General features: G+C 50.9%; 5 protein-coding genes across 5 annotated transcripts; 4 read left to right on the top strand and 1 right to left on the bottom strand.

The window, feature by feature from the left end:
• Positions 1–757: 757 nt before the first annotated feature.
• BO70DRAFT_116124 (GTPase-activating protein GYP7) lies at positions 758–4,383 on the bottom strand. Its single transcript, XM_025537916.1, has 6 exons — positions 4,263–4,383; positions 3,820–4,037; positions 2,373–3,750; positions 2,053–2,315; positions 1,684–2,002; positions 758–1,619 (listed from the first exon to the last, which is right to left on the bottom strand). Exons 2-6 carry the CDS (start codon positions 3,973–3,975, stop codon positions 1,201–1,203), a joined length of 2,535 nt encoding a protein of 844 aa, XP_025396420.1. The 5' UTR covers positions 3,976–4,037; positions 4,263–4,383; the 3' UTR covers positions 758–1,200.
• On the top strand, positions 4,384–5,030 carry BO70DRAFT_116123 (uncharacterized protein). Its single transcript, XM_025537915.1, has one exon. The coding sequence runs from the start codon at positions 4,568–4,570 to the stop codon at positions 4,937–4,939; it is 372 nt and encodes a 123-aa protein (XP_025396419.1). The 5' UTR covers positions 4,384–4,567; the 3' UTR covers positions 4,940–5,030.
• Positions 4,662–6,461, top strand: BO70DRAFT_116152 (aromatic ring-hydroxylating oxygenase subunit alpha). Its single transcript, XM_025537918.1, has 5 exons — positions 4,662–5,113; positions 5,169–5,321; positions 5,402–5,583; positions 5,647–6,062; positions 6,121–6,461. Exons 1-5 carry the CDS (start codon positions 5,027–5,029, stop codon positions 6,246–6,248), a joined length of 966 nt encoding a protein of 321 aa, XP_025396418.1. The 5' UTR covers positions 4,662–5,026; the 3' UTR covers positions 6,249–6,461.
• On the top strand, positions 6,462–8,296 carry BO70DRAFT_116137 (putative iron-sulfur cluster-binding protein). Its single transcript, XM_025537917.1, has 6 exons — positions 6,462–6,919; positions 6,983–7,454; positions 7,515–7,860; positions 7,917–7,957; positions 8,014–8,139; positions 8,203–8,296. Exons 1-6 carry the CDS (start codon positions 6,674–6,676, stop codon positions 8,256–8,258), a joined length of 1,287 nt encoding a protein of 428 aa, XP_025396417.1. The 5' UTR covers positions 6,462–6,673; the 3' UTR covers positions 8,259–8,296.
• A 904-nt stretch (positions 8,297–9,200) lies between these two features.
• Positions 9,201–10,056, top strand: BO70DRAFT_399194 (Mpv17/PMP22 family protein; the record flags this gene model as incomplete). The annotated part of the gene is made up of 3 exons (XM_025546849.1): positions 9,201–9,299; positions 9,527–9,850; positions 9,907–10,056. 3 exons carry the CDS (start codon positions 9,201–9,203, stop codon positions 10,054–10,056), a joined length of 573 nt encoding a protein of 190 aa, XP_025396416.1.
• Positions 10,057–12,573: the final 2,517 nt, after the last annotated feature.

The raw sequence follows: 12,573 nt of genomic DNA, 5'->3' as shown, positions 1-12,573 counted from the left end.
AGAGACGAGGGTACTAAAAGTGTTGACATCTATCTATTCTGCATTATCCGTTATTTTTCGGTTGCATTATCAGGGCGAATTATCTTTTCTTCATTCAACCTTTTTTCATCATCTTCATCGGCATATACAAGAAGACATCATCATCATCATCTTGGGTTACCTGCTGCCGTTTTCTTCATCATCTATTCATTACCGGTGCATCAGCGGGCTTTTTTCTCTCTCCCTCCATTCTTCTCCCTCTCTCTCTCTTCTTTCTTTCATATCCCCCTATATCTTGATAATCTTGATATACCGGGGATATCGCCCCAGGCCCTGGCTGGCCTGGTCTTGGCTTATATCCATCCATTCAATATCTTTTTTTTTCTTCTTTCTTGTTCGAGGTCCTGTCTGATGTTACTTAGCCCTTGATTGGTTTTTTCTTTTCATCCTTACTTACTCTGTAGATAGATACCCTTCGGTAAGGCTTGGGTTTATTTTTATTTATATTTTCGTCGTTGTGGTTGTTGGTTTCTTCTGTCTACCCCACTGTCTACCCCATCCACTGCCTGTTGATTTTGTGTTTATACTTTTTTTTTGTGGTGGGGGTGGGGTGGGAAGCGGGGGTAAGGGGTAGATCTAGGAAACGGTTGTTTGTACATAGTACATAGGGGAATTTTAACTGTTGATAATTATTTTATTTACGGAGTTCGTAGTTGTATCTATGTGGAGTGAATATGTGAATGGGTGTTTCCACTTGAAAAACTGTACGTAGTAAACCAATTGCAATTGAGAGTATCAATCATCTCATGTCATGCGTTAGTATAGCGAGCTAGCTAGCTGGCCAATGAAAAATAAAAAGACTGAGACTAAGTAAGAATACGAGAGAAATAAGAATAAGGATAGGAATACTAAGAATAACACGAAAGACGCAAAAGTATACTTGCTAAAAACGAGAACGCCGCTATCCTATCCTATCCTAAACCCAAGCCGAGAAACAGAGCAGAATACCCAGATGTCATCACATGGTACAAACATATCAAGCGTAGCGGAGCGTGTCAAAGGGTCATGAAGCATGAGGTTGAGGGATGTAACGTAACGTAACGTAACGTATCTCGGAGCAAAAAAAAAAAGAAAAAAAAAAAAAAAAAGAGCGTGTATACGTTCATTGATAGCGTCGCGGGGGGAGGGGTTATGGACGAGGTTGAGTGTGGAATGATATGGTCAGTTGCGTGACGGAGTCGTGGCTTCTTCGCTGGACTGTTTCTGCTGCTTAGCAGAGGAAGAAGGGGTCGGTTTGCGGGCCCATGGGATGCTCTTGGTGAGAAGCTCTCTGAGTTCCGGGGAGATCACTTTGGAGTCTCCAGTATCGCGGAGGGCGGTGCTTGGGCCGGCGCTGACGCCGCTGCTGAAACCGGTGCTTTGGGGGCGTTGGGGTGCTTTGCCTTTGTTGGCATTGATATTTGTATCGGTGTTGTTGTTTGAGGTGGTGGAGTCCTGGGTAGGTTTGCGTTGGTGGGCTGCGGGAGCTGGGAAGTTGTTCTTTTTGTCGATGGCTTGGACGGACCGCTCGAAGCGATGGAAGAGGGATTCGGCGCGGGTGAGGATGGGGACGAGCTCGATGGTGTTGGAGAGTTCGTTGACTGGTTGGTTGTTTGGGTTAGCATTGTGACTATGCATGTACTGGTGCACGGGGCATTGACGTACTGTATTTGAGAACCTCGTCGAATGCCTTCAGATGATCCATGATCACATCCCGGTGTTTCTCGAGGATCGCCAGAGCGATAAAGAGGTGGAAGCTGCTGGAGAGGTAGTCGGTCCATAGGGTCTCCCACAGGCGTAAGACGTCCACCCATTCGAATTCGCGCTTGTACCAGACGAGAAGCATGCGGAAGAAAAAGAAAAAGTTGGTGCTGTCGGCGGACTGGAGGTGCAGGTAGAGCTGGGGGTCCATGAGCTGAACGAGGTGGTCCAGAGTGAGTAGCTGGGTTCGCATGCCCGACTGGTCACGGAGGAAGTTACGTTCCTGGTTTGAATGTCAGTACGGTGGGGAATTGGTGAGGGGGTAGGAATTACCATTCTGTCCATGAAACCAACAAAAGCCCAGAATGCGACCGCGTCGTCTTGCATGACCGCATAAATCGGGGCTAGGAGATCACTCATGCCTTGGACATAACCCAGGTCAGGGTTGTATTCGTTATACGTAAGAAGCATGTCTTTCATCTGCTCCATATGCACGTTGGTTCCTGTATCTGCGAAAGGCGAATCCGGATCTGGGTGGGGGATGTCTTCCCCAGCAAAAAGGGGTATCGTGCGGTCTGTACGGTGAACGTCTTTCTCTATATCAATGGGTCAGAGAAGGCGCATTGTAAGTGTCAGATCGACTGTAAGCGTACCTATTCGGTTCCTCTGCTCTTTCCACCATTCGTACTCCTCCGCTGTAGAATTGCCTTCGATCATTCTTTCCCACCACGCACCTTTCAGCCGGATATATTCATCCCGCTTCGAGTTCATCAGCGCCTGTCGCTCATCGTGGCTGCTATCCCAGGGGTACACTCCCAGGAGGAACAACCATGCCTCCTTTCTCACTCCGTCATTTGGATCGAGACTCCCGTGGAATATTCTTTCTTTCACTTCCTCGACGGTCAAATGTAGCCTTCCAGTGGTCGAGTCAAAGAAGCTCCTCCACTCTTCCAGTGTGACTACCTTACGACGCTCCTGGATGGATAGGGTCCCCGTCTCGAGGTCGAGGATCTCGAAATCACCCACAGAGCTGTTCTCCATATCGAGAACATCCCTTGCGGTCCATATCCGTTGGTTCCTTTCGCGTTCGCTCTGCTCCGATATGCTCATAGCCCAGCGGGCTAGATACAGCCTGGCACTGTCAAACTCATCCTGGAGAGTTTGGATTTCGGGGGTCCTCATCAGACGACGGACCTGCGGAGGTATCCGGGGGTTGTCCGCCAACTCGTTCGCCGTTCGCCTCGTGAATGTGGTAATCTTGCTCAACTGCTCCAGCACCTTCCACCTGGTCTCCTTGAGCGCCTTGACAAATGGGTCCATTCCGGCATCTCGCTGCCCGCTTCCACTGGCCTGGGCTGGAGCAGCAGGGAGACCCTGCGCTCTTGCCACCGACCCGTCCGCGGTGAGTGGCCGTCCAAACGATAGCCGATCTTCCTCTGAAGGGTTGATCAGATATACACTGTTGTCGACGGCCGAGCGAGGGATCTCCGCATATTTCCGCAGCCACCGCAACACCTCGTCGCCACCCCAGAACACGCTGCCATCCTCGCCAAACGGATCAAAGCTTTCCCTGGTCCGCCGCTTCTTCTGCAGTATTGTCGACTCACACTCGGTATCGTGGAAAAACAGGGCGGGGAAACTATCTCCTGCGCGGGTGTTGATCACCAGACTCCCGAACCACCAGCCCAGGCTTGGAGGTCGCACAAGGAGCGAGTAGATCTCGGAGAGAGGTACAGCAAAGGCATAGAGGCCGATTGGGTCCTTGTAGGTGGTCGTTGTTGGAAGCGCAGGCACCAGATACTTCTGTCGCGGAGAGGAAGAGTCATCTGTGAGGTCGACTTTGACGTAGGTGCTATAGGCGTCACCCAGGGAGGATTCGGGTACCCAGGCTAGAAGGTAGGAGGAGAGATCGGGCGAGGAGTTGTCGGGATTGGAGGGGGCATTTCTGGAGGCAGGGAGAGGCTTTTGTTGGATGAGGGCGATGAATCCCGGGATGTTGTCTTTCGAGGAAGGAGTTGGGTGAACGTAGACCTGGGGCGCTCGGAATCGATCGGATCAGCGGGTCATTCGGATAGCTCTCACACTTGGTGGTAAACCTACCTTGCTCTTGGAGAAAAGAAGCTTGACGCCTCTGCGGGAGGTGGAGTGAGAGATGGTGTTGTAGTCGTCCTCCTCGTCGTCACTGACGTCGTAGTAGGAGGCCGTCGGCGAAGGCGGCGACGGAGGAGGGGTGTATTTGACGCCGTTGTCGGGCATGGTGAGGAAGATGGATCTGACGGGGCTGGATGATCAAACGCCGTTCATAATGCTGTTGATGTCTGGAATGATCAAGTAAGTCAGCGGTCGGTCGGCGAGGAATTGCGGAGAGCGAAAGCGAGTCTCTCAGTCACGCCCGGAGGTCACGACGTAATCGTGGGGCCCGCCATGTGATCCGCTCTTTCGCTCTCTTTCGCTCTCTCTCTCTCTCTCTCTCTCTCTCTCCCCCTCCATCTTCCTCTCACACTCTCTCACCACACTCCCAACAGAATCAGGACTGGACTTACCTAGCAGACTTTCTATTGAAACGCGCGGTATGAAGGAAATCCTCTGCGCAGGAGAGTGCTTGCAGGGATGATGGGTCGGCGAACTGCTCCATAATGACTCCCCATTGCCACCGCCCCAAATCCAGGCAGCAATCAAACGGGCAACTGTGACTCCGACACGAAACACAATGGATGTTCGCCAGGCAGATACATAGATTATCGCCAATCCTTTATCAACCAGGCTTCCTATCTTGATATATACATTTCGGAAGGTTGAAAAAATAGAGCTTCATCTTGAAGATTTATCCAGATTGGCTCTCCGCAGGATGTCCGGAGACGCCTCGATCTTATCTGCCACACTTCTACTTATTATCTGCTTCAACGAATGTGAGGTTCAGGTCATCAAGAGTGATTTGATTTGTCCCTACTCCTCACAGATAATCGTGCAATACCAGGGTCATTCTACGTGGTGTCAAGCTGCCAGGATACCAAACTTCCTTCTGGATCGATTCCAGATGACGACCTGTCAGCTCATTAATCATTCGCCGCGGCATGGAATCACGTACTGTAGATTTTGCCTTTGGCGCACGGGATCCAATATCCTCTTCAGGCAACGATTTGCCCGTCCAATTAAGAAATACCTTTGCACATGTTGCAGGAGACAGACGTACATGGTGCATACGTATCGGCATCTATAAATACCAGGGACTTGGGCCCCATACGGCGTGTCGGCCAAATTGTATTGAGAGCTGAGGTCAGGCGAGAGCTTCAAGTATACACTCGCAATGTCCGAACTTGAGCGCACGTTGCCAGCTTCCTGGTATCGTAGTCCGCCTCTCTATCAGCTTGAGCGAAGAGCTGTCTTCTTCAAGGTAAGCAGATGTGCAGATCCGGGCATGGTCTTCGTGGTCTTAAGCATATCTCTAGTCATGGTATCTCATGGGCCCAGTCACCCGGTTCCGTGATGTTGGCGCCAGTGTTGAATATGAGATTGCTCAGCGGCCAATTCGCGTGTTTCGAAACTCGGGAGACGAGCCTTTTCCGGGAGATGAGGAAATATCGGTGGTTTGTGCGCAGAGTGTATGTCAAACAACACATGCGCCGGGCTCAGTCCACACCTGTCGGGTATCCATCGAGTCATGATATTGATGAAATCCTAGGAGCGGCCTCTACGGCACCATGTCACACCCACCGGCCTCGTCTTCGCTACTCTATCAGACGAAGCACCCAGCTTCCACGAGTATTTCCCGGAGCTGGAGCCCTTGCTCCAAAGAGTGAACTTTACCAAGCTCCCGTACCGACACAGCATCAAGTACGAGGGACGCTTTAACTGGAAAACCATGTACATGGCGCCCGTCCTCGTATTCGGAAGTGGTCATGACTCCTGACTTGGGTTCTGTAACAGGGTCGATGGCTACCAGGAATGCCTGCATTGTCAATACACGCATCCGTCATTCTCCGTCTACTACCCGCCAACCTCCTATGCAGTGCACAACCATCAGAACTTCTCGCAGCACATTGCGAATCCAAATAAGCCCGACGACGGCCTTTTCCTCTATTTCTTTCCAAACTGCACTTTGAATGTCTACGGTGGGGGGATGTCCTCATTTCGAATATGCCCCACGGATGATCCCAACGTGACGAGGATGGAGTTCGACTACTATCACATGGAGTCGGGCGAGAAGTTCGAGGAATACTTCAGATTCGTCCGTCAAGTCGCTCTAGAAGACTACGAGCTCTGTGAAAAGGCCCAAGACAACCTTACCAAGGGGATCTATAGCGAAGGAATACTCAACCCAGAGAAGGAAAGCGGGGTCTCGTGTGAGTATATGAACTTTTGAAGACATGTTCGATTTTATCTCCAGCTAACACATTAAAGTCTACCAGGATCGTGTTTTTGAGCTTGTATGCCAGCAGCATACGACAGAAAGAATGGAGAAGGAGCCCAACCAAGCCGGGCTGGAAGGCCAGACAAGTGGACTTGAACATGTCACAACAGCTGCATGAGATAATGCAACTGAGATTGGGGGGGGGGTGCAGGCTACTTACTATCAGTCGTACCATGTAGTGGTCTTGCTATAGCACGATGCAGCTAGTAGAAAGTTTGTGGTAGAGGCGTGAGGTGCAAATTGAGAACTCTCCATGCTGGATAGGCCAACAACTAGCCGAGAGAGAAAGCTCCTGCTGCACCTAGCATCATCCCTGATACGTGGATGCAGGAAGCTGGAAAGGCTTGCCAGATCCGGCAGGTCAATGAGAACCTTCTGCCCTGGCGCAAAGTCATTCGGGGGCATCCTCGCCTCTGAATGGCCGGCGCGAGTGGATATGGGGATCTGTGCTCTGCTCATCGTCCTGCTCGGAGGTTTCCTTAAAGAAGCTTCACCAAGCCCTCGATCTGACGAGAGTTTTCTGATGGCACCGCTCTGTCCAAGATGGTCATCACATTTGATAAGGAGATGTTGAGCTTAGCCCTACCTCCGGCAATAGCCGTGTTTGTGCCGGTGGTCTTGCTGGCCGGGCTCGCCCTTCTATTCCAAGCCTGGTCCCGTCCGTTGTTGAACGCATCGCTTCATGAGGAGAATGAAGCCAACGTTGTCGCCAAAGAGTCCGACTTCCCAGCAGACTGGTGGGTTGGGTCCAATCTCTTCGAACTGGAAAAGCGTGCGATCTTCAGCAAGGTACAAGCTCTTCATCTGCCTTCCAACAGTCAAAACATCAGACATATTGCTGACAAAGCCTAGAGATGGCTGTACCTTTCTCACCGGAGCCGATTTTCCAAAGCGGGCGACTACCATTCCTACGAAGTGGCCGACATCCCCATCTTCCTGATCTTGGGGAAAGACGGTGTCGTTCGGGCCTTCCACAACGTTTGCCGGCATAGAGCATACGCTGTCACGAGAAAGGAGTGCGGTTCTTCTCTGGTCCTTAGATGCCGTTATCATGGCTGGAGTTTTAACACTTACGGGCAACTTGTCAAGGCGCCCCATTTTGACCACGTACCTGGGTTCGATAAATCCCAGAACGACTTGTTTGCAATCCATACTACTACAACTAACTCTGGCTTTATTTTGGTGAATTTGGATGCGAGTACGATAGCGCCACCTCTAGAGACATGGCCGCTTGATTCTTTGGCGAGCAGGCACGGTTTGGGTCGACGATCAAGCTGGGTGGGAGGGCAAACAATAGAGGGACAGTTTAACTGGAAAATGTGTTGTAAGTTTACCGAGTTTCGCTCCCATCACTTGATATATAGGTGCTTATCTCGCTCTCTAGTGCGGCCTAGGAAGTTCCTCGGTGGTGAAGCGTGGGAACACGCACCCCCCAAGAGATCGTACATGTTACTGCTCTCGAGACTATTCAATAAAATACCAAACTACCCAGAGGACATTATAGTCTTTCCATTCACCACTATTCACACCCTAAAACGCACAACATACTGGTACTCGTTGAGCTTTATTCCCATATCCGAGAAAAGAACCTCGATCCGGTTCGACTTGCATTGTACCAGAGACTCCAGCAGCCCCAACCATCTCATCATATTAGAGGGACTGATTGGCCTGGTTAACAAAAGCAGTCGGGCACTGGAAGCTGAATACCAATCCTATACAGATGATTCAAAGTACGTTACATCAAGACCCAAGATCGCAAGGATTCACTAAGATTCTGTTTGTTTAGATCCGCAACAGCCGTTTCAGCATTCGACACAAGTACCGAAAGTAAGCCCTAGAACTGCCCTCTACGTGGGTAATCTCCCCAACCTAACAGAGACCAGATACACAAAAGGAAATCCTGGGTCTCCTCCAAGCCCACGCCAAGCTCGAGAAGCAACAGGGCACGGAAGTGTTTCCCGCCATGAGACAACCCCGGCAAAACGCAAGATATGAACAGGCTGAGCAACGTCAGTGCATACCATCTTACTATCTGGAGATTCCAAACCAGGCTTGCTAAACTAAAGCCGTAGTCTGCAAAGAACTCGACTGCCAAGACGCCTTGAATCGGCAGAGCCTAGCGTGGTGAGATGAGGTGAGGTGAGTATCTGGTGCACATGTCCATGGTGGTACAGCATAGGGCACGCGCTGCCCCTGGTGTGACCTATTCGAAGGTTAGTCGTATAAATAGCACCGAGGTTGCTCAATCGGGCTAGATGGGAATTGTTTATTGAGTGCTCCATGTTTGTTGATTCAGGCGAGAGGGTCGCAAGTCCAACGGAATATGGAATATTCCTTGCGCGGTTTCACATTTGACTCGGTTTGAGACACTGCAGTTAGGCAACTAGGCAGTTTGTGCCAGGTGAAGATCTTTGGTCCATAGGAAAACAGGTATCCAGTACATGGTGGGTGGGAAAGACAAAGATCCGGCAAGGGGGAGTTGCGGGAAATAAACAGCACGATCCTGGATTTCGAACCCCGGAAGGCGTAGGTAAGCATCCTGGTATTCTGTACGGAGTATCGACGTGAGTAAAATGCCGTTTTGCTGGTCCAATATCCATATCCAAGTCCGTCCTCTTTGCTGGCCGTTGCAGTCCGGACCGGCAGCGTGTCAACCTTCCCTTTTCTCCTCACCGATCTGTCCCTCACAACTCCACAAACCTATATAAATCGCTATCTTCCCAACCATTACCATCAATTCCCGAAATTATTATCGAAATCGCCCTTTAGGGGAAGAAACAAAAAAGGGAACATACTCATATAACTTTCCGCCCGCGTAAACACCAACGGTTGGTCAGATCCCGCCAAAATCCCTCGGCGAGAGTCAAGCGCGGAAGATCGTGAGACTCCAGACTCCAGACTCCAGACAGGTAGGTCCTCTCCCTTTCCCGCCACGTGGGTTGGGTTTCTAAAGCTGAAACCAAACCGGAGTGAGTAACAGTAAGCACGAACTGTCTCGCCCTTGTGGGACACGAGACAAACGACCACTACCTACACCCGCGTCGGGTACCTACAGTAAATCGACTCGACCATGGCTCTTCCTGCGATAGCCAGGGCGACCTTGCAAGCTGCGCTCATCAATGCCGGCTCTAATGTTCTGGCCCAGGCAATCGGGGCGCACAGAGACGAGGTGTGTTGGTTGCCTTTTCCCCTCCCTGTCCCCCTCCCCCAATCTTCCCTGAGAGTGAGACACATATCGCCCTGTTGGTTAGCCTGCTACTCGGGATAGCGAACTAGACATCCACCGTCCTTGAAGAAATAATTAAAGAGCAGGGCTGACGAATGATATGCTTTCTCGGCCAACCACGGGCGGGCTCTCTCCTCCCTGGTTGCCGATACCGTTATGCTACTACACAGAGGCCCTTTGAGCTAGACACCCAAGCACTATTCCACTTCACGACATGCGCGTTCATTGTCTCGCCCTTGACGTTTCTCTGGCTCGAGGGACTAGAGTCAAAATTTCCCGGCTATGATAGCCCCAATCCTAGCAAGGCAGAGAAAAGAGGCCAACAGCAGCAGCAGCAGCAGCAGCAGAAGCCCAAGCTTAATGTGACAAACACCGTCGCGAAGATAGTCATTGACCAGCTGATCGGAGGTGCCTGGAACACGGCCCTCTTTATCATGACCATGGGGTTGCTGCGTGGCCAGGAGTGGGACTTGATCGTGCAGCAGATCCAGAAGGTTTGTCGAACGTCGTGGGATATCTGCCAGATTGACTGATGCTGACCTGGGTGTAGGATTTCTGGCCCATCATGATCGCAGGGTTCAAGCTGTGGCCGTTTGTCTCGATCCTTAACTTCACGATCGTGCCCACGGATAAGAGGCTGCTGGTGGGCAGTCTGTTTGGTGTGCTCTGGGCTATTTATCTCAGTCTTATGTCTGGTTGATGGCCTGGATTAGGGAAGGGCAGGGGCGAGTGTGTAGTAATCTCCGGCCTGGCCCATGGCTCTTCTACACATGTACAGCAAGATCCTTACCTAAAATTCGGACTGACTCGCGGAGGCGGGACATATAATATCTGATTACCGTTCTAGCAGCCCAACAAACTGCTTTCTACAGAACTTGGTAGTATTGATCAGAGTAGAATCTAAATATAGCCAGATTTTGTTGGGAAATTAGTCGCTCATCAAGCATCTGAGGGAGACCTATCGTGGATAGTAAGCGACCAAAAATCGACCAACTACCTCAGTAAGAAGAATTCCATTGAACCAGGCAATAAAAGGGGAGTGAGGGAGGTCAAAGCCAAATAACAGCTGCACGCGAGGAAAATTAGATTACTGGACCCGATCCAGTCTAAGTAGATAGGTACAGTACACGACCCGTTCATCCATCATGCAATTATCGATCTATCTGCTAAACACGGTTTCCCGGTTGGCCCCAACCAGAGTCAGACTCCATGTCCGAGTCCAACTCCGGGCATCCGAAGATGCCACCGCAGTGGAGTGAGAGTGGAGGGGGGGTGGCCTAACTACTATCTACAAAGTAACTAACTCAGCAGCTCCCAGAGACCTTCTCGGTAGACCGACCCACTTGCATAATGGGGCCGAATTGCGTACGTAGGTACTGTACCTTGCCTTGCCTTGCCAACCTAGCATCTGCGCCTTGTGGGAATAGGAATACAGCTCGGTCCTATCGGTCACCATGATCATATGTAGGTATCTATGTACTTATGTATCTAAGGTCGTGAAAGATCAACCGGTTTGGAACTGGAAGGAAGGGAGGAAGTCCGGTTCCAGTGCGGGTGTACCTGAACTATAACCTTATTCGGCATAGTCGAGCAGGTACTTGACCCATACCCCACCCTACCCTCGGATTATGATAATGGTCAGTACGGTGGAGGCTAGGCTATCTATGCTGGGTGTGGTGTAGGATTATATGCAAGGCGTTTTCAGTGGAGGCGTTCATGTTCATGTTTGCGTGATAAACTAGGTACCTAGGTACCTAAGCCGCAAGAGAAACGGCAGCGTCTTACGAACGCATAGTCCGAAACAAAATTGGCAACTGGATAGGAAAGTGTGCCTTGTTTGATTGTCGGATCGTTCTTGTTGGCTGGATGGGGTAGAGTGTACCGGTTAAGTACCTTAAGTAGGTGCTTATACGGTAGGTAGGACTTATGATCTGACCCCAAGGTAGTTAGTTACATAAGACGCGTTTGCAATCGATATTGAGATTCGGGTGCGGGCTATGAAACCGTTGGTTCAAGCCATGTCCGCACATGGCCGTGTTTGACATATCGAATGGTATAGAGAATAGGGGAATAAAAGGCGAGTCAGATGCCTGCGTGCATGCATGATGGTTATTGGGTTTGGTTGGTTGGTATATCTAATACTATACATGCATGTCATGGGCTACTCAGAGAGTTAGTTATCTTAGTAGTATCGATCGATATTGTTCTTGAGAGTCTGCGATTGACTGGCTTTCGACTATCTCGGTCTTCAGCAGGTACCAATAGACTAATCGCCCCAGAGACAGAGACTAGACTGCCAGAACGACGGCAATTTCTCAAGGCAGCTAGATACTAGCAGTGATGGCGCCCACCAGTGCTGCACGAGCAGGGATAGCCTGCTGCGGACGGACGCAAATCTCTCGGGAAGAATCACTGCAATCAATAATACTGCGTGGCTCGCTGCATGGCTCTTCCACCTTCCACGCAGCACTGCCTCGCTTCTCGACATTTAACCCTGTTGGAACTGGAAGGGGCCCTTCTAGCGGCTGAGCTCGGTGTTAAGGCTGACCATAATAAGTAGTTCGCGAAGGCTGTGAGGGATACTCGCAGAAGTTGGTTGCCGTCAAACGCGCGATAGTTAACGGCTTGAAGAACTTACTAACCTACTAATACATAGTTAGTTAGTTACACAATACGCACCTTGACAAGAGTCCAAGATAGTACTGCTGCACCTAGCACGGTAGGTAGTAGACCTTTCCTCAGAAACTAAAGTTCTCGCGATTATCTACTGTGCGCTTATTTAGAGTATGCGAATAATCCCGCTTACCTCTGATCTCCCTTCTTCATCCTTCAGCGATTGGCGAGTTCGTGAAGGACAAGAGAGGGGCGGGGGAAGGAATGGAGGCAGTACGGTACGGTACCGGCTGTGGCACGCCCCATGCGGGATAGCGGGCGCACTTACTGCCCAGACGGGCCTAGCTTTTGGCCCCCCCGCGCTGGAATCCAGGCTTCGGGCTTGACAATTGAGTCGATCCATTCCACCCTTCCCACACTTCCCCCGTGTCACCCTCCAGAATCGAACTATCGACGACTCGCAAGCGACTTCGTCTTCCACTCAGCCTATCGCTGCCCGCCTCCTGGCCTTGCTCCATCATTAAGCTGGCCTCATGTCGTCAATTCGCCCTGCCCCCCTCCACCCCCCCCCGGCCAGGGATAAGAAAAGCCTCCCCGGCACGTG

This window comes from Aspergillus heteromorphus (genome assembly GCF_003184545.1).
Source record: "Aspergillus heteromorphus CBS 117.55 chromosome Unknown BO70scaffold_26, whole genome shotgun sequence".
In the NCBI taxonomy this organism is placed as follows: Eukaryota; Fungi; Ascomycota; class Eurotiomycetes; order Eurotiales; family Aspergillaceae; genus Aspergillus; species Aspergillus heteromorphus.
Note: the sequence above shows the minus strand (reverse complement) of the source record. Positions and strands in the feature narration are given on the sequence as shown.